A 25,745-nucleotide genomic window follows, 5' to 3' on the forward strand; every position below is an offset into this window, starting at 1 on the left:
ATGGATAGATTTGGGTCCCTCAATTATGCTGCCTCTGCTAATTGAGGAGTGAAAAAGTTAAATCTAGTTTACGCTTTTGTAGGTAACTGGGGGTAGGGTTGGAGGTTAGTAGGACGGGCTCCAGAGTCAGACTGCCATCCTCCAAATCCTAGCCTTGACATTTTCTAGTTTTGTAACATTGTGCAATTTCTTAGCCTCCCCCTTGCTTTTACCCTGTCTGGAGAATGAGGATAATAGTAGCTTGTCCCGTGGCACTGTTAAAAGATTGAATAAGTTAACACAAAGTGCTTAAAACAGATGCCTGTGGTAAGTCCTCAGTACAGCTTACTTATTAGTTATAGTGTGATTCCCACAATCAAAGAAACAGTTTTTCTTTTCCCATTGGAAACCATTTTTAGGGATGGTTAGCTCGCATATAACTTTAATTATAAAGAACCCTATCAGGTGAGGCGCTGAATCACAGATCTTCCAGCTTTTGCTAATATTTGGTTCCCTCGTTTTCAGGCATGGTGGGGTTAAGTTCCAGTATTGGAGTGGTCCTAGGAATTCAGTTGTGAGGGCTTTTATAAAAAGGTTAAGATGAGATTGTGACTCAAAGCGTGGGACTAAATGGATCGGATCTAGCCGGGAGCACCAAGGAGAGGTTTTTCAGGCACATTTTCCGAATAAGTAACTCGAGGAACAGAAAATGTGTCTCATCCTGACCGTAGAGAGGAGTTAAAAGATTTTTCCAGTGACTCAGTGTTTGACAGCTAGCCAGATGATTCCAGTGTTTTGCAGGGACAGGTTTGCTGTGTTTCAAGGTTAAGTTTGTAGGGCTTTGCTGTGAAATTCTTGTTTCATATAGGTTATGGTGTTATGCGGAATGTTAATTAGTAGAAGAATCCTTTCAGTTCTCTTCCAAGAAGCTCACTGTCAGGGCCTTTGAATGTGGTGGTGGTAGCACGAGTGTCCACTTTGGGTTTTTTTTGTTTGTTTTTTTAATATATCATGTATTATTTGTTTCAGGGGTACAGGTCTGTGACTCATCAGTGTTACACAATTCACAGCACTCACCATAGCACATACCCTCCTCAGTGTCCATCACCCAGCCACCCCATCCTTCCCATCCTCCCTCCACTCCAGCAATCCTCAAGTTTGTTTCCTGAGATCAAGAGTCTTCTATGGTTTGTCTTCCTCTCTGGTTTTATCTTGTTTCATTTTTCCCTCCCTTCCCCTATGATCCTCTGTCTTGTTTCTCACATTCCTCAGATCAGTGAGATCATATGATAATTGTTTTTCTCTGATTTTCTTATTTCATTTTGCATAATGGCTTCTCGTTCCTTCCATGTCATTGCAAATGGCAAGATTTCATTCTTTTTTTGATGGCTGCATAATACTCCATTGTGTGTGTGTGTGTGTGTGTGTGTGTGTGTATCTATATATCACATCTTCTTTACCCATTCATCTGTTGATGGACATCTGGCTCTTCCCCTAGTTTGGCTATTGTGGACATCGCTGCTCTAATCATTGGGATATACGGGCCCCTTCAGTGAGTGTCCTCTTTGGATGGGAAGATTATGACCTGTTTTCTTGGATAATGGTTTTGGAGATACACACCTTTCTGTGCTTCAGTGTGTGGAAATTGACTCCAAAAACATGACAACCAGTAGAAGAGACACACTTGCAGATACTTAATAATGTAACGCAGCAGATGTTGGGCTGAGATATGTGAAAGGTTCGAGGATGCTCACCAAGAAGGTTCTTCATCTCTAAAGCACCATTCAGTAAGGGGCTTCCCCCCACCATCTCTCATCCTTTGCTTTCCTTTTTCATTTAAGGCTTTTCCCCTCTTTTTTTTTTTTTAAAGATTTTTTTCTTTTTTTTTTTAAGATTTATGAGGGAGAGAGGAAGAGAGAGTGCAAGCAGTGGGAAGGGTCAGAGGGAGAGGGAGAGAGACTCCCAAGCAGACTTCCTGCTGAGTGCAGAGCCCTGCAGCCCTGAGCTCATGACCTGAGCTGAAACCAAGAGTTGGACGTTCCACCAACTGAGCCACCCAGGTGTCTCTCCCCTCATTTTTAAATGGTTTTACTTCACCTCATGTTCTCACCGTATCTCTCAGCTCTTTGGCAAAGACCCACGGGAGCTTGCTTAGGCTGTGTAGGCATATCTCAGAAATGGGAATTTACATCTGGGATGGCCTTAACCAGTAGGGGATGGCCTTCAGAGCATGGATGCTGTCGTTCCCTAGCCTTCAAAGGGACAGTTCTGGGGTGTGTTCTCCGCAGTTCTGCAGAGGACTGAGCCGCATTCCCCAGCTCGGTATGATAACCCTCATGGCTTTCCATTCTTCCCTGACTCCTGTTCTTCGTCCCTTGCTCTGGCTCTCTGGACTCACCTTCTGCAAGCTCCCTGCTTTCCAGTGGCTTTTTCCTTGATTTGGTAGCACATAAACTAAGACAGTTGGTACTAGAAGTGGCTCTAGAAAGCTGACCCTGCGAATAGTTTTGTAAGGCTGGACTCCCTTAGCCCCAGATGGCAGCAAGGACCCATCTGCGGCTGTCAATGACCTCTGGTACTCTCCAGCATCCCGGCTGAACAACTCTCGCCAGCGGTGGGCGGGATGTGATTCAGGTGGAGGGGAAAGCCAGAGCTCTAGTGCATGGGCAGGATGTGCACAATAGTAATGGTCAGGCAGATGGAGCTGGCTGTTCCTGTCAGCTCTCTTCCAGCCTTGAGGTAAGGTCCTTCCTGCTCAGATCAGCCGGCTGTCAACCCAGGACACACTGTGAGTAACAGAAGGCTCTGTGCCAGCATCTCCTATGGCCACAGGCCGGGCTGCTGAAAACCAGGCCCAGAATGTAATCATAATTATGGCAGAACTGCCGAGGAGGCTGAATGTACAGCCTTGGCAGGTGGCCTCTGCCAAAGTCGGGGTGAGAACCGAGCTGGAGGTGTTTGGTGGAAGCACGGAGAACTCTGAACTCCCCGGTTTCCCTAGCTCCCCGGGGCCAGCAGAAGTATCTGCCTCTCCTTTCCTGGACCTGGTGCAGAGACCTTGCCCTAGGCTGTCGCCCTGCAGGGTGGGACTTACCCTCTGAAGATCTGTGCCCTCAAAAAAAAAAAAAAAAGATCTGCGCCCTCCTCCCTGTTGCCAAATAGGGACATATAGTCCCTGCTGCTGGACCAAGAGCTTTTGTACAGGAAGAGTCGCAGGACCTGGCTCCTGGGAACCAGCAGGAGCTGGGGGCACACATGCGCGAGTGACTCTGGAGGGTGCTGGGTGAAGAGTGGGGTAGTGGTGGTCCGTGAAGCTGCTTGGGACCGGCTGTGTCGCTTTGGGACCATTCACTCAGGGTTCAGGATGTAATGACCTTGCAAGAGCAGCTTGAGCCAGTCCTAGTATGTTGCTGGACAGATTCCTTGGAACTCGGACATGGCCATGGTCTCTACCACTGGTTCTCAGGTAGGGGTGATTTTGCCTCCCCGGGGGGTATTTGGCAAAGTCTGGATGTAGTTTTGATTGTCAGAACTGGGGGTTCTTTCTGGCTCCCCACAGAAAAGGACGATCTGGCTTGAGATGTCAGTAGTGCCTGCCCTGCAGGAATGAGGGCCGGAGCTGTCTTGGGAGAGTGTTCCAGAAGGGATCAGAGGTATGCGGGGGTGGAGATTTGAAATGCATTTCTTATTTGAGGCCAGAGATGTACACCTGCCCATGATCCCCGGAGGACTCACTTCTTTAATTCTGGAATTAACATGCAATGCCCACTGGAGGCCAGCATCTTCGAGAAGCTCCGTGTGGGCCATCCCCCGTAGGCCAGAACGGACTTTAGATCTGATTGTGGAACTGGGTTCCCACATATCCTCGAGTGTGAGAGGATTCTGAAATAGCAGAGGATGGGGTGGCGCCGACTGTCAGTGGCGTGGTGGATGCGATCCCCACAACAGCCGGTAAAGCCCGACTTGCAGCCGCGTGTTGATCCACGAGGATGTTAATAGGGTACGGTATCCTTAAGAGCAGTGTAGTGGGGTGGCTAATGAAGGTATTGCTTGACTTGTGTAACCAGAAGAAAAAAACAAACCAACCAAGGGTGGGCAAGTGGAAGGCTGATGTCACTATTGCAATGGAAGAATCACGGTTCATCCCAGTTTTGAGAGCGGAGCTCAGACCTGTATCCCATGGATCGAGAGGGAGGCTGCGTCTCTCTGAAGAGGACTTGGCAACGTCCCTTCAAGTATGAGCAGATGTTCACCCAGTCCTTCCTCGCAGCAGCCGCTCTTTATCAGACTCAAGGCACATCGGATAGGATCCGGACCTTTGAGGGTTGTTGTCACAGAATATGAGCTGATGGCAGTACCAGACCACCTTGAGCAGTAGTGTGTGGGACCTGGGAGATCCGCGCCTTAGCCTCTCATCCTTCTGAGGGACAAGGTACAGTTCTTGTGGTCCTTCAAGAGTTCCTAGGACTCCTTAGAGCCCCTGTCACCCTCCTGACTGGCTGTCCCTGGCTCTGTGTCTCTCTCTCCTTGTTGGTTACTCTGGCTGTCTGAGATCACCTCCCAAGTAAGGAAACTCCCTGCACCTTCATCCTTACCTCTAGTTCTTTTTGTGGTGGTGGTGGGGGGGGAACAGGGGGACCAAACTATGACAAGTAGGAAGCGCAGTGTGATGCCTGGGACTCTAACATAGGGGCATTAGCCCCTACTTTGGCCAGCCCTTCTGCTGACCACTGGGGACTCCTACCAGCGGAGGCCAGTGGCTCCTGGTCCTGCCCACACAAGGTGGTGTCAGACTTGTCCGGTTTTCTTGTGCAGGCGGCTAGACGGGGTCTCATTGTGGTTACACGTTTATGAGCATTAATGAGCTTAAATGTTTTCAGATGTTGCTCTGCCGATTTTATGTTTTGACTGTGAAATTTCTATTTAAGTCTTCTGTCCGGTTTTCTCTTTTTTGTTTGTTTTGTTATTCTTTGTTTGTTTTTGTTGTTTTGGAGGCAGTCTTTATTCATGTTGTTAGTCCTTGCCGATTACACGGATTGCAGGTCTGCCTTGCTTATTGATTTTCTTTTTACTGCTGTATGGTGTTTTTTGATTAACAGAAGTTCTTAACTTTTCTTAACACAGAATTTATCATTTTACCTTTTTGTGGTTTCCATTTCCAGTATTTTGTTTTAGAAATGATTGTCTGCCCAGATGTCATGGAGATCTCTCTTCTATTTTATAGTTTTGCCTGTTACATGTAGTTTTTTAATTGACCTTGGATAGATTTTTCTCCCCTGTGGCTGCTTTTAACATTTTTCTTTAGCTTTCTTTTTAATTGTTTTACTTTTACATATCTAGGTGGTTTTTTTGTTTTGTTTTGTTTGTTTGTTTGTTTTTTGGTATATATTCTGCTTGGATGTGAGCATCTTGAATCTGTGAATTGGTACCTTTCATTACATTAGGAAAAACTTATCAGAAGACAGCTGGATTCCCTTATCTACTTCTGCAGTCAGTCTTTGCAGTAACATGCATCACATGGCCTCGAAAATGAAAGTGAAAAAGTCCTGTCCGAGTTATTAAAACAGTTCAGAGCCTTTGAAAGGGTCATGGGGTCCTCCTGGAGTCCTCCAAGGTACTCTGAGAACCACCCTAACAGAAGCTGGGGAGTGTTTTACCTTTTTTTTCTGGTCTTAGAAATAATTTGTGTAAAATTGGATTTATTTCTTGAATGTGCAGTTGAACTTCTGGGCCTGGAATTTTCTTTCTAGGAAGGTTTTTAAAGTTTTGATTCAGTTTCTTTGATGTTAAACAACTGTTCAGGTTTGTTTTCAAATATACTGGTGTAAGTTCATTGACATCATCTTATCTTTTAAATACAGGCAGCATTTAGAGTTATGTTTCCCTTTTCATTTTAGATATTTATTTCTGCTTTCCCCCCTCTATATTGATTAATTCTACCAGAATTATATCAAATGTCAGTTGTACTTGCCTTTTTGAAAAGGCAGCTCTTAAGGGTGCCTGGGTGGTGCAGTTGGTTAAGCGTCTGACTCTTGCTTTCAGCTCAGCTCGATTTTGGGTTGCGAGATCAAGCCACATGTTGGGCTCCATGGTCAACACTGAGTCTGCTTGTGACTCCCTACCTCTGCTCTACCCATCGTGTACGTGTACACTCTCTCTAAAATAAATCTTAAAAAAAAATCTTTGAAAAGCACTTTTTAGCTCTGTTGATCCTATTTTTTAAATTAGTTAATTACTGTGGTTTTTGTTTATTACTTATTTCCTTCAATTTGGGTTTATTTTGTTGTGGTAGTGTGTTTTACGTAGCCTGTAACTCATGAACATTTGTAAGCTCATGTGTAGATTCTATTTTTGTTCCATTAATCCCAGTTTTGTTATATATATATATATGTTATATATGAAATCAGTTTTTTTTTTCCCAAACTGTGGGTGACCCATTATTGGGTGATAAAATTCATCTAGTAGGTAAGGCCAGCATTTTTAAAACACAGTAGAATAACGGAATAGAAAAATACCGTGTTTGTTAACATGTTTTGTGGCTAGTACTGTATATTAAGGTTAAACATTGTTTTGTGAAGCTTTTAGTTTTAAATAACTAAATAACTAAAAGATGTAGTTATTTACTTTAGAGAGAGCGAGTGAGCACATGCATGTGAGTGGGGAGGGGCAGAGGGAGAGAGCGAATCCTGAAGCAGACTCCCCGCTGAGCACAGAGCCAGCCATGGGCTCCATCTCAGGACCCTGAGATCTTGACCTCTGCTGAAGTCAGGAGTCAGCTGCCCAACCAAGTGAGCCACCCAGGGGCCCCTGGGAAGCTGTTATTTAAAATACAAATGCACACACCTGTGTCTGTATTGGGTCACAGTATAAAATGTATTTCTCCGTGTAGGTTTTAGTTAAAAAAAAAAAAAGTGTGAAAGCCACTTTGTTAAAAGGTAGTTTGTCTAATTTCAGTCAGTATTTCAAAGAGGATGGCTCAAAATAAACACTGAGGAACCTGCTAAAATGCCCGCATCTGTGACTCTGTTCTAGAGGGGCTAGGACTCACCTCCTGCACTGGGGCTGAGGACTCCGGTTTAATAAGCTGCCTCTGCAATATTTGCCCTTTGGGTGTGAGAACCACTGATCCAGGGGATAAAGGGATCTGGAGAGCCTGTTGTGGGGTTCAGACTTGCCATGGAGTGGGCAGCTCTTTGCGTGCATTTGCCCCGAGGCTTCCTATCTTTTAGCTCCCACAGAGACGCAGTGCACCAAGAAAGCTACTGGGGTGGTTGGGGGGGGGGGGAGGCTGTTTCTTAGAAAGACAGAAAAAAGGAAATGGTTCTCGGGGTGCCTGCGTGGCTCAGTGGGTTAAGCCTCTACCTTCGGCTCAGGTCATGATCCCAGGGTCCTGGGATCGAGCCCTACATCGGGCTCTCTGCTCAGCTAGGAGCCTGCTTCCCCCTCTCTCTCTGTCTGCCTCTCTGCCTACTCATGATATCTCTCTGTCAAATAAATAAATAAAATCTTAAAAAAAAAAAAAGGAAATGCGCTCTCATGCCCATATTTCTGTCCTGGATGAATCAATGAGCATATGTGAATGGTTGATGCAGGGTTCCCCAAAGATGATAATGTGTAAACTTAAAAACGTATGCACCTTCATGCATTAGTCTGTGACAAACAAATTTCTTAGGTTCCAACTGATGGTTGCAAGTGGTACAAGTTGCAATCTTTCATAACTGTTTACATTTTGCCTCCAAAGCTGGTGTGATTGCAGCATTCAAGGCTCGGCAGTATCCTGTCACCTAGGCAGTGCGGGCAGTGATGGGGGAGAGCGCCATTTAGCCAGATAAGCATGGTTGCTCACCTTGAAGATGGTCTGTGAACTTTTCAGTTATTTCCCTTTTTATTAATAGCTCTTCTGAAAGACCAGTGAGTAGAATGGGACCATTTTGTAGGCTGGGACTTGGACACGTGGCTTGCTGAAGCAGCTTACTGCAGTGACGTGGCAAGTCTGTGACACGGGGGACCATCCGTGGCTCTGCCCTCCCCACGCAGTATCTGGGCATGCGATGGAGGGGCTTGTTTGGGAAGGGTCTGAAGCTGTGGTCTACAGCGAAGGTCTGTATTTGGAGAGGAGGACTAAGAAGCTTCTTTACATCGGTCAGGGATGCTTATTGGCTGTTCCATTCAGGTGTTGCCAGATAACAACCCAACCCAAACTCCGGTGACCTTACAACAATAACTACCAGGGATTTGCCCAGGGTTCTTGCTGGGGATGGTTCATGTGTGTTCTCTTCATTTTCTTTTGGGGCCTCCCTGCGGTTACTTTCAGCTGGGAGCCCAGCCTCCTGATGGCACGGCAGCCGGGTTCCCAGAGGACAAAAGCAGCAGCTCCAGGTCTCTTAAGGCCTCAGCTCATAAGCCCGAGAATGTCATTTCTGCCACATTCTCCCGGTTAGGGCAAGTCTCAAGGCTAGCCCAGATTCAGGGGGGAAGAGAAACAGAGTCTACCTTATTAGAAAAGTGGCATGCACATTCAAAGATGTGACGAATTGTTGGCATCCGCCTTTGGAAACTCATCCACCACATTGACCTGCCTTTCCCTCCCTCCCGGGCTCCCTGTGCTTTTCTTCCTTCCATCTGAATGTGTCGCTTCGTCATCTCCATTATGAAACATCCCTGTATTTTATTTAAAGATTAAAGAGTAATCTAGCCCAATAGTCCTTGGCACCTTACTGATACTTTCCTAGTGGTATTTTTCCATTTTGCATTTTGCCGTAGCTTTGTCTTGCCTCCTTCAGTAGAAAAAAAGTTCCTGGAAGATGGCGTCTTCGCTCTCTCCCTCGTCTCTTGCCGTGTGCGTGGTCGGTGCTCGCTCCTCACAGGGGTGACTGAACAAGTGAACGCAGATGTTAGAATAACCAAAAGTCAGTTTGTCTAGTGGAAGCATCAGTTCATGTTAGGCAACTGTTTTTTTTTTTTTTTTTAAGATTTTTATTTGTTTAGACAGTGGGAGGAGAAATCTCCAGCAGGCTTCCTGCTGAACGTGGAGCCCGTGGGGCTCGATCCCACTACCCTGAGATCATGACCTGAGCCGAAACCAAGAGTCAGAAGCTCAACCAGCTGAGCCACCCAGGCGCCCCATATGTTAGCCACGTGTTTAAAAACAAAACAATTATTTGGGGCGCCTGGGTGGCTCAGTGGGTTAAGCCGCTGCCTTCGGCTCAGGTCATGATCTCAGGCTCCTGAGATTGAGTCCCGCATCGGGTTCTCTGCTCAGCAGGGAGCCTGATTCTCTCTCTCTCTCTCTGCCTGCCTCTCCATCTACTTGTGATCTCCCTCTGTCAAATAAATAAATAAAATATTAAAAAAAAAACAATTATCTTTTTTCTACTTTTGATTTTCTTCCTTGGTCAGCGGCCCGTCTTCCTAGGCCCCACACATTTATGACTTATGCTTTCTTTTCTTTTCTTTTTTTTTTTTAAGATTTTATTTATTTATATGTCAGAGAGAGAGGTAGAGCGAGCAAGCGAGCACAGGCAGACAGAGTGTCAGGCAGAGGCAGAGGGAGAAGCAGGCTCCCGCCAAGCAAGGAGCCCGATGTGGGACTTGATCCCAGGATGCTGGGATCATAACCTGAGCCGGAGGCAGCTGCTTAACCAACTGAGCCACCCAGGTGCCCCATATGTTAGCCACGTGTTTAGAAACAAAACAATTGTCTTTATTCTACTTTTTGATTTTCTTCCTTGGTCAGCGCCCGTCTTCCTAGGTCACACACATCTATGACTTGTGCTTTCATCTAATACATATTTATAGGATATAGTTATACTTATCAATATTTGTATTAAGTATGTATAGTATTAAATATGAAACATAACATATAGCACACATTTAATACACGAATATACATTCGTATATATTTACAGGAAGGGTCCAAAATCCCTTTTCATTATTTCCTCAAACCGCTTCAGGGAAAGAAAGAAGTATGCTGAAAGTCAAACAGTCCTTTCAGGGGTCGCTTGCTCCCCTAACTGCTTCATTTTTCTTGTGTGTCTCCCCCGGAACCAGGAGTGGGAGGAAGAGGCTGTCTGTGTCATTATGTGTGCGTCGGTCAAGTACAATATCCGGGGTCCTGCCCTCATCCCAAGAATGAAGACCAAGCACCGCATCTACTACATCACCCTCTTCTCCGTCGTTCTGCTGGGCCTCATTGCCACCGGCGTGTTTCAGTTCTGGCCCCATTCCATCGAGTCCTCCAGTGACTGGAACGTGGAGAAGCGCAGTGTCCGCGACGTGCCCGTGGTCAGGCTGCCGGCCGGTAGCCCCCTCCCCGAGCGCGGTGATCTCAGCTGCAGGATGCACACGTGTTTCGATGTCTACCGCTGTGGCTTCAACCCCAAGAACAAAATCAAGGTGTATATCTACTCTCTGAAGAAGTATGTGGATGACTCTGGTGTCCCGGTCAGCAACACCATCTCCCGGGAGTACAACGACCTGCTCACGGCCATCTCCGACAGCGACTACTATACCGATGACATCAGCCGGGCCTGCCTGTTTGTCCCGTCCATCGACGTGCTTAACCAGAACACGCTCCGCATTAAGGAGACCGCTCAGGCACTGGCCCAGCTCTCTAGGTACGTAGCACGTTCGCACGGGAGCCAGGGCCTTCGGGGAGCTCAGGGGAAGGACGGGCAGAGGGCATGGTTCTCCTCGGGAGCTGGCCTCCAGCTGCTGTCTCTTGCCTCGTGGGAAGGCCTGGGTGTGCGTGACCGGCTTGGAGCACGAAGCCAGGGCTGGAAGCCCTTCGGCTCTGTACTCTGTAAAGTGCTTTGCCATCCTTGCTTTTGCTGGGGGCTCCCACCATCTTAGAGTTTAAAATCTAAGGATGGCTCATGTTCCCATAGCTTTCTTGTTCTATTGAAATCTCCCCCCACACCTTATGACTTATGTAAGACTACATGCTCACTGTAAAAAGTCTGAAAATACAGGTAAGCAAGAAGAAGCATGTAAGGTTCGTTCCATGTTGCTGCCTTAATGATGTTGCTTCCCAGCTGTTTTTGTTTTATAAAATATACACATTTATATATACATTTTTGTATGACATAGATGCATGTGCACGTGTATGTATGTGTTTTGTTAGAAGTGGAATTACACATTCTCTGCGCTTGGGCTGCCTTTTTTCCTCAATACATTATGAATATATTTCTAGATAATTTTGTATTAGTTTACTATGTAATTTTTAAGGGTTGTACAGCCTTCCATTTTACACATGTTCTGTGATGTACTCAGGCAGCCTTCTGTATTCCTTTTTTGTTTCTTTAACCAAGTGGTGAACATTTAGATCATTTTCAGGTTGTCATTGTCCCAGGCACGCCTGTAGTGGCCGAGCTCCAAGGACACATCCACCTGTTTTTTCTTTCCAGGAGCCAGGCTAGTTCCTGGTGTACTCTCAGAATTTCTAGGAATTCTCTTTGCAGCCCTGAGAAGTGGCCCTGTTTGGGGTTGGGGACACTTGCGGCTTGTCTTCCAGTAACTGACTCTTGTTTCTGTTTCTTCACGGTTGACGTGTGAATTCCCAGGCATGTTTCATTTCTTACCAGGTGGGATCGAGGTACAAACCACCTGCTGTTCAACATGCTGCCTGGAGGTCCCCCAGATTACAACACGGCTCTGGATGTCCCCAGAGACAGGTGAGTGTATTTGAGGTTGTCCCTGTGATAGGGTTATGAGGATTAAGGAAATGCAAGACCCTTTCTTTGGTGGGAAGTCCTCTGTCTAAGCCTAGTGGGATAGACTGTGCAGTCAGAATTGTTTGTTAAAATGTCCTAGGCATTTCCCTCCTTGAGATGTAGATGTGGTGAGACCGGACCTGCTTTACTCTGTTGGGGAGCACCAGCTAGAACTTACGTTGTAGCGCAGTGTTTTAAAAAATCATCTTTTTTTCTCGGTCTGGGTTTTCTCTCCTTACTGCAGCACCCCACCCCCAAGGCCTGCTTTGTGCCTTGTGTCGGCTCTGTCCAAATTTGGGAGCATTTGTGAAAAGCAGAGCCATAGCTTGCTGTAGGAAGGGGACGCAGAGGTGTGACAGTTACGCTCACAGCCTGTCATGTTGGGGAACGAGGGTGCTCCGGTTCATTTACTCGACATCGCCTCGGTCAGTAGCGTCCTCCCCTCCTGGCCCCCACTCCCTTCTTTCCTTCCTCTCTTCCTAACAAACCTTCCAGACAGCACGCGGGGTGTGGGGTGGTTGGGATCGCAGGGTTATGGTTCCGAGTCTGCTCACTCTGTTTACCAGCCCTTTTCAACATCGACTGAACTGCTTGGGTTGGAGGCTTTCCAGGAGGCGCAGGAGTGGGATGCGGTTCCTCTCCTAGTACTGGGCTCAAGGCTTTGAGGAGAGCAGAAGAGTGAGGCCCAAGATGGGGGTCCCGGGCAATACTCAGGGTACAGCAGTGTTGTAAGCTGACATCAGAACTCACTCATAAGTCATTTTATTACAGTTGATGTTTCACTCTTAAAATCAGTGTTATGGTTAGAGAGTAGCTTGAGGCCCGTGGTGTTCTCAGCCCACAAAGGCCAACACCATCATTTATGAAAATCTACACTTGGTACTACTTTTCCCTGCAAGATTAAATCCAAGCCCTCTTTGCCTTAAGTAATTATGTAGGGTCAGTGTTGTGTTTCTGTCTGGAAATACAATTATCACTAGAAGAGACCTGCACTCCAGGACTGCCCGTCCCGCCCCCACCCTGCACACCCCAGCCCCTGCCACCTTCCATGTAGAAAGCATCTTGGTCGATAGAGGGCAGTCGGGCCACACAAATTCTATAGAAACCAGCCAAACACAAGGTGAGCCCTGGTTTGGCCCGCAGCCCCGGCGTTCCTGAGTGGGCTACTGTTTTATGGATTTGGTTGCTCTGGGGAAGTGAAATCCTTCAGGGAACAGAGAAGGGAAGAGAAAGCTGTTAGGAATGTTGTGTCTTCACCTGCTGTTCTGGGTTTATTTTGAGAAGGACTTATTTCTGTTTGGGACATTTCACTTTTTGCTGACATTTTGGTATATGTATTTGCATGGGAGAAGGATTTTATTTTTATCAAGTGCACATGTTAAATGGGGTTTCATTTCTCTATGGGAAAGTGTCAAGTACTCAGGCAGAAGTCTGAGTTCTGGCTAGTGGTTAGGTGTTAAGGATCAGGAAGGTTAAATCTTTTTCCCTGTGCATGTATTTTTGTAAGTGATTATAGGCAATACTATGGCAAGTAATGAATCACTGTGTAGTCCTCCTTTGTCTGAGCATGTGGGAAATTTTGTTTTGAAACCTAGGTGGTCTTCTGGTTGGAGGGAAGAGTAGATTTTTTGTGTGTGTCCGTTTTTTTCTATCATTTGTCCTTGTTCCTGGATTCAAGAACCATGAGGACAGAATGGTTTTAGCAAGAGCTGCCTATTGGGTTATTTGGAAATTAGAAAGCAGGCAGGCCAGATTAGACTGCTTCAAGGGTCTGCTGAAGTCTAAGGTCATAGGTGTGATTGCTTGAGGATGATTTTACTTGGGGAGAGGAAAGGGTCAGGACAGAAGGAAATGTCTGCTCAGCGTATATATCTTTTGTGCTGCTTAAATCTATTTTTACTTCCCTTCCAATTTTTAAAAATCCTACACATGATACTTGTATACTTTCTTTGTGCAAGATTGCAACAATGTACGAACATATAAAGAGTAAAATATAAACATATGCTTGAAATCCTCCTCTGTTTTCATTCCCTTACTGAAAGGTCATCCCTGTCCTCAAATACAATGTATTTTTCTGGCCTTTTATCCATGGATTTATACACAAACAAGTATGAATATGTGTGTGCATATGTCTGTAGTATACATGCACATACACACACATGTGTGCACGTACACCCATTTTAAGTGGGAGCAAATTATACCTCTTCAGTGCCTTATTTTACCAATCTTTGTTTTCTCATATATGTTCTGCAATATTATTATGCCAATTTTTCTTATTGTTTGTTTGTACACATCTCTCACAGATTTCTACTTCGTGTGAGTTTTATTTAACTTGTTATGGAGAATTTCAAACCTGTGTAAGAAAAGAGATTAGTAAGGTCAACCCATGTCCCTCTCTCCGGCTTTGGTAATTATCAACTCAGGGCTGGTCTCCACTCATTTGTACTCCTACCCATCCCCCACCAGGTTATCTAGAAGCAAATCCCAGGTGTTATATCATTACATCTGTAAATATTTCCATTTGAATCTCTCTGCTATGAGGGATTTTTTAAAAATATAACTGTACCGGGGGGCACCTGGGTGGCTCAGTGGGTTAAGCCTCTGCCTTCAGCTCAGGTCATAATCTCAGGGTCCTGGGATCGAGTCCCACATTGGGCTCTCTGCTCTGCAGGGACCTTGCTTCCTCTTCTCTCTCTCTCTGCTTTCCTCTCTGCCCACTTGTGATCTCTCTGTGTCAAATAAATAAAATCTTAAAAAAATATATATACTGCTATTTTCACACCTAAAAATTAATAGGAACCTGGACATCACCAAATATCTAGCCATTGTTTAGATTTACTTGTCTCATACATATTTTTTTATATTTGTTTGATTCAGTACACAAATAAGGATGACTAATAGAATTGGTTAGCTTTTTTTTTTTTTTTTTTGGGCAAAATTTGAAGCTTTGCATTTGAGGGGTTTGCCGGCCTGGTTGCATGCATGGTTCAAAAGAAAGCAAAGGATGAGCTTGCAGACGAGCTGTGCTTAGGCCCTGTGGACACTCAGACGGGAGGAGGACCGGGGAGCACCTGAGGACAACCCGGAGCAGGGCTGGTGGAGTGCGTGAGGCTGTGCAGAGGGCTCTGTGACAGAGGACATGTCCTAGTGTCAAGAAGGCCGGCAATAGGCAGAGGACACTTCGAGTGACGGAACACTTGACCTGGCATCAGTCTGATGATCAGATTAATGCTTTTTTTCACTGCAAGTTTTCTGTTCAGTCTCTTGCAGCTTTGGAGCTGATCTCTGATTTGGGGCTACATAATAGGAAAACAGTGTGCTTTTCAGAAGGGAACTTTGCACTCAACGCAAAACACATACTCTGTAGAGCAAGGGACGCTCACACTGTGGTCTCCATTAGCATGTTATGGAGTCATTGGCAGAAGAAGATACAGGGACTTGAAGTCCGAGTCTTACCAGTAGCGGGGCTGGTGTGAGGTCTTTTTAGCTAATTACAGTCCCGGCTCTTGCCGAGGTCGTAAGTAGAGATCTCGAGTGTTATCTGTGACGTAAGACCTACTTCCATTTGCATGCTTTCCTCCTCCCCGTGCATAACTCCCACTTTGCTCTCCGGGAACAGAGGAACGTTGGGGCCCCAGGGACAGAATTACAGTACAAGGTGGTGTGATACGCACCTGCTTCCTTTCTGGCCCCATGTGCGTTCCCCTCTGCTCTGCGGCTGTGGGTGTAATTGCCTCGTCACCCCCCCCACCCTGGCTCACCGGGGCTGCTTGGTACCTGTGTATTGGATTCGTGATTGTTTGTTTGCACAGAGATCATGCGTTCCCCTGCAGTCTGCTTCCTGTCATGGAATCAGCCCAAGTTCTTGGTGGATGGATTCATTGCTGAATGCTAATCAGGAAAAATCAGACCGTATGCTGGTACTAAGGAGAGCTGCTACGTTTTCCAGAGGAGACTGGCAGCTGGAGAGGTCTTTAGCCTGCACATTACCTCACTAACCAGTTCTTGGTTTCAGAAAGCTTAAACAAACAGATTGGGATTTCCAGGGGTGGTTGGGAAATCTTTGAACTTAAACTGGTCGTGTTCAAATGGAATGGAGGTTGTCAACAGGGCAGGGAGAGGATTGGTAGCAATCAATATTGCAAAAAATGTGGTTTCTCAGTTCAGACGTTTTGGCTCAGACTGTACGATGCGTGGAACTGGCAAAACTCTGCCCCAGTAAGTGATTTTGATGGATCTGGGACCCTGGGGACAGAATAACAGTAAAAGTTGGTGTGATCTCCACCTGCTTCCTTTCTCTGATGAAGTGTTGCTGTATTACTTGCTGGCTCCAATTAAAACAGTATGTTCACAGCTTTCCGATTAAGGAGAATAAAGCTAGTGCATGCAAAGTGCAGGCGAGGCACTAACGGTCTGATCATGGGTTCCTGCTTCCTGCGCGGGGGCTGAGGAGCTGCAGTGGAGGCGAGAGCTGGGGGACAGCCCTTGGACAACACTGGAGAGACCTGCCCAGGGCAAGGGACTGGGGGCAGGCGTGTGCAGCACCGGATGAGATGTTTTGCTGTCATCCGTGCTTTCTGTGACCATTGTCGCCTGAGATTCAGGCCAGAGGGTCAGTGAGCGACTGCCCCAGCTGGGCTTCCCCTGCCGACCTGTCGTCTGTTCCTGCTGGTGTGAGCGTTGCAGCGTGGGGTAGGACTTCGGGAAGAACTGAACGGGGTCTGAATAAGGTAGCAGAGGGGCTGTTTACAGGGTGGCCTCTGGGCTGTGATGTGTTTTTAAAAAATGGAAAAGGGAAGACTGCTTAGGCCCCCAGAAGAAGGCTGCTAACTCAGGGACCGCACGCAGCTGATGTCCAGGAGGTGTTGGATGTGAAACACAGAGCATGATGTCTTCAGAGACAGGCGACAGGAAGCAGGCCTCTGTTGGTATTATTACTGACCCGGGGACTCCTCTCCCTTCCCACGGAGCTTCTCAAAATGAAGACCTTTCTTTCTCATTGTTTGACAAAACCCTTTGCTTTTCAGGGCTCTCTTGGCTGGTGGTGGCTTTTCTACATGGACTTACCGGCAAGGCTACGATGTCAGCATTCCCGTGTACAGTCCGCTGTCGGCAGAGGTGGACCTTCCCGAGAAGGGACCAGGGTAAGGGACATCCCGCCAGCCAGGTGCACTGTGAGGTGCCGACGAGCGCTGCGCGGTTGGTGTCCAGAGCCGAAGCCTCGGTTACAGGCCTGGGGCTTGGAGTCTGCCGTCTTCCCCACCCCCGCCCCCACCCCATCCCACCCCAGTTTCTCCTTCAGTTTTCTCTGGCTCAGTGAGTGGACGGTGCCGGCTACCCAGCTTTCCAGATCTGGAATCCCTGGGGTGTCCTTGACTCCTTCTTCCTCTCCCTCACTTCCAGAAGAGTAAGTCCTTTTGATTGTCCCTCCTAAATATTTCTCAGATCTGCCTTCTTCTCCATGTCCTCTGCCCCCGCCCGACACCAGCTTACTGTCATCTCTCCCTTGGATCTGGAAACAGCCCCCTGTTTGGTTTCCTTGCCTCTAGTCTTGCTGCCCCCACAACCGGGTTGTTCCTGATTACCCACTTCCCTTCAGATAAAGCCCAGACCCCTTAAAATGTCTTTCAAGACCCTCTGGCACGTGACCATTCATTCTTTCCATCTCTAGCTTTTCCCCCACCCCACTTTTAGTTTGTAGAAAGAGCATTGCTCTCTCGGGTTTTTTGGGGGCTGTAAAATCTTTCCGTGGTCTGGAAGTCTTCTTCCTCATTTTCATCAGACTGATGACCTACTTGTCCTTTAGGTTGAACTTGAGCACTTCTCACTCCAAGGGGACTTTGCTAACCTCCGGATTGGTTCTGCGTTATACCCCCATAGCAGCTTCCACTTCTCCTACGGTACCAGTCACTGGGCCACGGTGTAATAACTTGCTCACGGCCTCTTTGCTTGGGATTTTGGATTTTGCAGTAAGGCTAGTGCCAGGTCTGGTTTTTTGTTTTTTGTTTTTTTTTAAGATTTTATTTGTTAAATTGAGAGAGAGTGAGCTTGAGTATGGACAGAGGGAGAGGAAGAAGCAGGCTTCCTACTGAGCAGAGAACCAGTGCAGGGCTCAAGCTCAGGACCCTGGGATCACGGCCTGAGCCAAAGGCAGACACTTAACCGACTGAGCCACCAGTTGCCCCCAGGTCTGTTTTTTAACTGCCGTGTTGGCTATGCATATCACATGATCCGTTCATATTGTTGACATGTGAGTGAATTAAGTGAAAAGGGCTGGCAGCTTGGGTGTGCAGGGCATCTTGTCTAGCCTTTTTTGATGTAGTTGGTTTGAAATTGCGCGCTAATTCTTTTTTTTTTTTTTTAAGATTTTATTTATTTATTTGACAGAGAGAGATCACAAGTAGGCAGAGAGGCAGGCAGAGAGAGAGGAAGGGAAGCAGGCCCCCTGCTGAGCAGAGAGCCCGATGCAGGACTCGATCCCCTGAGATCATGACCTGAGCCGAAGGCAGTGGCTTAACCCACTGAGCCACCCAGGCGCCCTAGAAATTGCGCTAATTCTTGGTGAGAATCTCAATAAGCTTTAAACAGACGTGATGATGATGATGATGGTACTCTTGTGTGCCGTGTGCTCACGCATGAAGGTGACTGATTTGTATATTGCCACACTAGAAAGATCATACAAGGTGAGATTTAAAAATCCACACACAGCATTTGGTCTCAGAAATGAGTCTTAAGGAAATAGTTTGGAAAACATCCCAAACTTCCCCTTAGAAGCCTTTATGGGGGGGCGCCTGGGTGGCTCAGTTGTTAAGTGTCTGCTCAGTGGAAGCCTGCTTCTGCCTTTCTCACTCCCCCTGCTTGTGCTCCCTCTCTCGCTGTATCTCTCCCTGTCAAATAAATAAATAAAATCTTAAAAAAAAAAAAAAAAAAAAAGAAGCCTTTATAGGTTCTTGGAGAAATAAGAGAACTTTTCCAAAGTGAAGCATTTCCCTCCTGTATATGTGTCTCCTACTGTGTAGCCTGGTAACCAAATTCTGAAACCTATTTTAGATGTAGCAGATTTTGTTATTTACATAAGGTGAGATTGAAACATATTTTTATTGTTAGGCAAGTACAAAGAGAGCCGGACAGTTCATGAACTTATTGCCTAGATTTACTTTCTGGATTTTTCTGTTAGTGGACTTCCAGAATTGATTTGTTTTGTTATTTTTTAAATTGAGATATATTCATTCACCATAAAATTTACTCTTTTAAGGAATATACTCCAGTGGGTGTATTTATTTTTTAAAGATTTACTTATTTATTTTAAGGAGGGGGGGGAGAGAGAGAGTTAGCTATTTCTTTGTCTTCTTTGGGAAAGTGTTTGTTTATGTCTTCTGCACATTTCTGGACTGGATTTTTGTTTTTTGGGTGTTGAGTTTGATAAGTTCTTTCTAGATTTTGGACACTAACCCTTTATTGAATATGTTGTTTGCAAATATCTTATTCCATTCCATAGGTTGCCTTTCAGTTTTTTGTTGATTGTTTCCTTTATTGTGCAGAAGCTGTTTATCTTGATGAAGGCCCAGTAGTTCATTTTGCTTTTCTTTCCCTTGCCTCTAAGGACGTGTCCAGTAAGAAGTTGCTATGGCCAAGGTTGAAGAGGTTGCTCCCTGTGTTCTCTAGGATTTTGGTAGATTCCTGTCTCACATTTGGGTCTTCAATCCATTTGAATTTATTTTTGTGTGTGGTGTAAGAAAGTAGTCCCATTTCATTCTTCTACATGTTGCTGTTCAGTTTTCCCAGCACTATTTGTTGAAGAGACTATCTTTTGCATTGGATACTCTTTTCTGCTTTGTCAAGGATGAGTTGGCCATAAAGTTGTGGGTCCATTTCTGGGTTTTCTATTCTGTTCCATTGATTGTGTGTCTGTTTTTTTTTTTTTTTTTTTTTTTTTTCCTGTACCATACTCTCTTGATTACTACTGCTTTGTAATAGAGCTTGAAATCTGGAATTGTGATACCTTCAGTTTTGTTTTTCTTTTTCAGGTTGCCTTGGTTACTTATCATTTACTTTTTTTTTTTTTTTAATATTGGGTTTTGGTTTTGTTGCGTTGTAAGAATTCTTTATATATTTTACTTACTAGGTGCTTACCAGTTGTATGATTTGCAAATAGTTTCACCCATCCTGTAGGTTGTCTTTTCACTATCTTGATGGTGTCCTTTGATGCACAAAAGTTTCTCCTTTTGATGAAGTCTGATTAATCTATTTTTCCTTTCTGTTTTTCTATTTATTCTATTTTTCCTTGTACTTTGGGTGTCATAAATAAGAAATCCTTGATTAATCCAAGATCACAAAATTTAAATCTGTGGTTTCTTCTCAGAATGCTTTAATTTTAGCTCTTAGATTTTGGTTTTTGCTCTATTTTGAGTTAATTTTTTAAAAAAGATTTACTTATTTCTTTTAGAAAAAGCGAGAGAGAGCAGGAGTCAGGGGAGGGGCAGGGGGAGAAGAGAATCTTCAGACTCCCTGCTGAGCACGGAGCCCCGTGTGGGGCCTGAGCTCAGGACCCAGGAGATCATGACCTGAGCCGAAAGCAATAGTCAGATACTTAACCGACTGAGCCACCCAGGTACCCGTTTTGAGTTAATTTTTACATGTGGTGTGAGGTAGGAGTCTAACTTCCTTCTTTTACCTGTGGATATCCAGTTGTCTTAGCAACAGTTGGTGAAAAGACTGTTCTTTTCCCATTGGATGATCTTAACATTAATGTTGAAAATCAACTGGCCATAGGTATATAGGCTTATTTCTGGACTCCCATTCTTGTTCCGTTGGTCTGTGTGTCTGTCCTTATGCCAGTACCACACTATCTTGATTACTGTAGCTTTGTAGTAAGTTTTTAAATTGGTAATGTGAGTCCTCTAATTTTGTTCTTTTTTTAAGATTTTGGTTTTTGTTTTGGTCTATTCAAGGTCCCTTGAATTTTGACTACTTTTTAAATAATGCAACTTGAGTAAATATAGGTAAAAAACAATTTAAACTATTTGTGCTTATATGACTTCAAAATTAAAATAGATTTACAAATTAAATGCAAAGAAATGTACAAAACTAATAATATTCACATTAACAATATGATAGCTGAGGCTTTTTCATTGAAACTGGATTGTGTCTTTTAAGGTGAATATAGAATTAATTGTGGTTTTGGGGGTTTGGCATGCCTATGCTGTTTGCCTGTGGGGTGGTGATGTATTTCTCTCTACCACTTTTTATGTTTGAGTGATTAGGGTGCTTCCCTTTAGCATATTGTGACATCATTTATCTTCATCTGATACAGATTTTTTCCCTACCATTTCACTATAAAAATATAATTATAAAATTTATAAAATTATAATTTATAAGTTTATAAAAATTATACAATTATAATTTCTAAAATTATAATAGAAATTATAAAAATCTTAAAGCCAGAGAGCAGTGACAGTACAGTGAGTATTTGTATACCCATCACTTAGGGACTGCAGTTAGCATTTTACTGTGCTTTCATTATACATGACTTACATTTTAAGTCTTCCTATCTTCCCATTAGCCCACTAAATACAAACTTGGATGTTGAAAAACTCTTAGCCGTATTATCATTAAATATGAACAAAAATATGCCTGTACCGATTTTCTTTTGATCATCAAGATGAAAATACAAAATAATTCTTAGAGAAGAGACTGGAGAAAAAGATATAGTTCAATGCTGTGTTTTCTTTTAATTAAAAAATTTTAATTTAAATTCAGTTAATTAGCATATAGTATATTATTAGGTTCAGAGGCAGAGCTCAGTGATTCATCAGTTGCATAGAACACCCAGTGCCTATTACATCACGCGCCCTCCTTAATGCCCATCCCCCAGTTTGCCCATCCCCCTAACCTTTTCCCTTCCAGCAACAGTTTGTTTCCTATAGTTGAGTCTCTTATGGTTTGTCTCCCTCTCTGATTTCATCTTGTTCTACTTTTCTCTCTCCTGCCCCAATGCTCTTCTGTTTTGTTTCTTAAATTCCACATATGAGTGAGATCATATAATTTTCTCTCTCTGATTGATTTACTTTACTCTGTAATACCCTCTAGTTCCATCCATGTCATTGCAAATGGCAAGAGGTCAGTTTTTAATGGCTGCATAGTATTTCATTGTCTATCTATACCACATCTTCTTTATCCATTCATCTGTTGATGGACATCTGGGCTATTTCCATAGTTTGGCTGTTGTGGACATTGTTGCTATAAACATTGGGGTACACGGGCCCCTTCAAATCAATATTTTTGTATCCTTTGGATAAAATACCTAGTAGTGTAATTGCTGGGTTGTACGGTAGTTCTCTTGTTAACTTTTTGAAGAACCTCCATGCTGTTTTCCAGAGTGGCTGCACCAGCTTGCATTCCCACAAGCAGTGTAAGACGGGTCCCCTTTCTCTGCATCTTCGCCAACATTTGTTTCCTGACTTGTTAATTTTAGCCCCAGTGCTGTTTTGAGACTAGATTTCTGTAATGAGAAAGGGTGACCTGTGTGAGTGAGCCCAGCTGGTACCCTTTGGGGAGGTACAAGTTTCTGTCGCATATCTAGGATCTTAGTTTGGCATATTTACGGAGCACTAGATATAATAGATATTATAAGATAAATACATTATAGTAGATATTATAAAACTACAATGGTTGGGAAAAGTCAGTTGAACTTAGAAAAATGATTTTATTTCTCTACTTGCTCCTTCTGTGAACATTTACTTAAATTTAAGTCAGTTGTGTGGTTTTTGAAAGTTGTTTCTGAACCTTTTGCTTCCCCCCCACCCGAAATTGTTCTGAAAATTGTTTAATTCAGTTCACTGAAGTTCAGATCAAACCTTTATTGAAGGCCTGTTAGAACCAAGCATTGCTAGGCTGGTGGTTCTCAACAGGGGAAGGGGTTGATTTTTGTCTCCCCAGGGATATTTGGCAATATACGGACTGTTGTGAGTTCAGGGGCATGTGTGTCAGGGGTCCCCGAGACCACCTCCAGTTTCAGTGATCTGCCAAGAAGCTCAGGACTCAGCATATAGTCCCCCTCATGGCTATGATTTATTAAAGCTCAAGGGGACAACGCATAGTCAGCAAAGGGACAAGGTACACGGGATGGAGTCTAAGGTAACAGGGTGCAGGCATCAAGGTCCCCCCAGTTGTGTCACACAGTTGCCTGGCATGTGCTTAACCCCCCCAGCAACGAGTGGCCACAGCATGTACGGACTGTGGCTCACCAGGGCACTCATCAGAGACTCTGCGCCCCCAGTTTTCATCGAGAGCTAATCACACGCACAGTCTCTGCTTGGCGTGTGCTAATGTTTCAGATTTGCAGAAGGAAAGAGAGTGTTCAACATAAACCATATTGTTTGTACAGGCAGTTTGGGCACAGCAGCCACTCTTACCAGTTCTGGGGAGGGTAGGAGCTCCCCTAAAACAGAAGTTCCCATACACCAGCCAAGTGCCAGCCTTGCAGAGGAGAGCAGTTGGACCTGCTGTGCTAGCGCTGTTTTGCATGGAATGCTCCTGGCATCTAAAGGGTGGAGGCTGCGGGAGCCCAGAAACCTCTGCAGTGCCCAGGGTGCAACAGAGACTGTGGGGTCCCCCTGACATTAAGCTAGGGGGGAGGAAGCCCAGGCGAGGCTTTGAGGGAGCCAGGGAGGGTCAGGGCCATCCCTTCAGCTTGGTGGCCTCTGGGCGTTTCTGTTCTTGAAGACTGCTTGAACTCTGCTCCCTTTCTTATCTAATCTCTTTAGTATAATCCAGCTCTCGGCTAATTGCTTTAGGACTCTTCCTTCCCTTCAGATGTGACATAGGAAAATACCCACTGAAAAGCAAAGATTCAGCTAATAAAACAGAGGAAAACAAACCACCTCTGAACAGCAAAAATTATTTTCAGTCGATTTCTTCCAGAGATTGAAACTGCCGTGGTGGTGGCATTTTCTTAGTAACTTAATCTCCCTAGTTTTTATGTATCATTAGACTGGAAATTAAGATCTCCAACTAGATCACTGGAGGTCTCAGGCTCTGAAGTTCTCCATGCAGTAACTGGGGGGAGGACCAGTAAATCTGCCGGGAGGGGGCGGGTGGCGAGGGGCTGCCCGGGGCACCCGCGTCCCTCTGCTGACTGGTCTGTGGATTTCTGCCACTGGACGGACCCACACTCTGCTTTCCTCCAGCTTGCAGTTTGGCCCTGAGGTTGTGGTCTTTCTTTCTTTCTTTCTTTTTTAAGATTTTATTTATTTATTTGACCGAAATCACGAGTAGGCAGAGAGGCAGGCAGGGCGGGAGGAGGCTCGGGAAGCAGGCTCCCTGCTGAGCAGAGAGCCCGATGTGGGACTCGATCCCAGGACCCTGAGATCATGACCTGAGTGGAAGGCAGAGGCTTAACCCACTGAGCCACCCAGGCGCCCTGGTGTTTCTTTTATAAGCAGCATGCCCCTCTCTCTCTGAAAGAAAGAAGAAGAGAAGAAGAAAGGGCAAAAAACGGCAAAGGCAGACTCCAGACTCCTCGTGCTTTCCAGGCACTTGGGAGGAGGCAGTGTGGGTGACCTTCTGGCCAGACCTTTGGATTTGTGGCTGTTTGTGAGAGCTGCTTTTTGAGGGAATTCCCACATCTCTTGAGGGCTCCGCAGAGTAGTGAGAGCTTTGTTTTTATTTTTATTTTAAATCTCTCCCAATCTTTTTTCAATGGGAAGCTGAGGATTGTTGCTATTGATAGCTTCTTCTCACAGCTGCGCTGGGCTCAGCTGGAATTCTTGTCATTGTCTCTCTAAAAGGAACCAAATCGGGAGTTCACCACTGTTCCTATTGAGGGAGACTTCAAGTTCTCAGCATGATTTTACTTAAACTTAGGTTTCAGCGCTGCTGGGAGGAAACATGAAAGTCCTAGCTAGTAATTTTAGTCCTTAAAAGAAAAACAAATCCACCTTACAGTTTTGTTTGCTTAAAACTAAAATGGGCACACTCCCTCAGCCATCTGTCGGGTCAGGGAGAACGAGCATGCGAGCCGGGGGAGCCGTTTCTAGACTCCTGTGCACATCTGCACAGTCATGCTGAACACGGAGTAACGGTAGAGTGGGGATCCAAGGATCCTGGCGGCCGAATGTCTGAACGAGAACTTTGTTTCTCACCAGGGGGACTCAGCCAGAGGCCTTCTTTCCCCAGGAGCGTCTTGAGCTTCGGTATTTCTCTCTGTATCTGGGTAGATGGAGAGTCTTGATATTGACTGTGTACACTGAAAACCGTGAATTCACGTCACCATCTGCAGATCCATCCAGCACCGGAGCGCTGCTCTGGTCTCCTCCCATTGCCTGTTTGTCGCTCTGTTCTCCGACAGGGAGCGATCTGGCTCTCATTTATCCTCAATATCTTTACTGATTTGCTCAGCCCTCTTGCGTGTAACCAACCAACCCTGCCGCCCCTGCCTCCATCTCCCCTCAGACCCTGACTCCCCCACATTGTGCTCCCACTGCTGTATTCTCCCCACTCGCCCCAGGACTTACCCTCTGCTGCCTTCTGGGGTTGCAGCACCCCACAGTAGGGTGCTGGTACCGTTGCTCTCACCCTCCGCCCAGCACGGTACCCTTTTCAGCCAGTCCAGGCTCTAACACTCTTTCCTGGGATTCTCACATGCCCTCCTAACCTCACTTGTTCTTCAGCGTCCCCCTGGGTTGCCATGGCTCCTTTTATCCCTGCTCCCAGTGCCGAAACCTCGGGTACCCCTTCAGGGCTCTCATAGGCTGCATTGGGCCACCTCCCAGCTCTTTCCCAAGTAGACGCTTTCACCCTAGAAAGGCTTCAGCACTCTGGCTGGGCCATTTCTGGCCCCACCCACGTTGTGCAGTACAACTCTTTTTTCTTTCTAGAACTCCAACCTTCTGCACCCTTCTACAAGGACACCTTCTGGGATATTGGCATATCTGTTCTTATTCTAGATGGTGTAGAGCATCGCCAGCTTTATGCTAGCAGCTCTACTTGAAGAGAAAGTCTCCAGAGACATCCAGCAAATACCAGTACCCCATGAGATCCATCACAGAACCAGTG

General features: G+C 45.5%; 1 protein-coding gene across 1 annotated transcript in view; it reads left to right on the forward strand.

Annotated features, from left to right (window-relative positions):
- EXT2 (exostosin glycosyltransferase 2) overlaps positions 1-25,745 on the forward strand; it is a 140,335-nt gene that overhangs the window by 903 nt on the left and 113,687 nt on the right. Inside the window, exons 2-4 of the mRNA XM_059140388.1 lie at positions 10,030-10,595; positions 11,562-11,651; positions 16,718-16,834. Of these exons, the coding sequence (XP_058996371.1) occupies positions 10,060-10,595; positions 11,562-11,651; positions 16,718-16,834 (743 nt within the window). The 5' untranslated portion in view covers positions 10,030-10,059. The remainder of the gene's footprint in view (positions 1-10,029; positions 10,596-11,561; positions 11,652-16,717; positions 16,835-25,745) is intronic.

The sequence above is a fragment of the Mustela lutreola genome, chromosome 1, assembly GCF_030435805.1.
Source record: "Mustela lutreola isolate mMusLut2 chromosome 1, mMusLut2.pri, whole genome shotgun sequence".
In the NCBI taxonomy this organism is placed as follows: Eukaryota; Metazoa; Chordata; class Mammalia; order Carnivora; family Mustelidae; genus Mustela; species Mustela lutreola.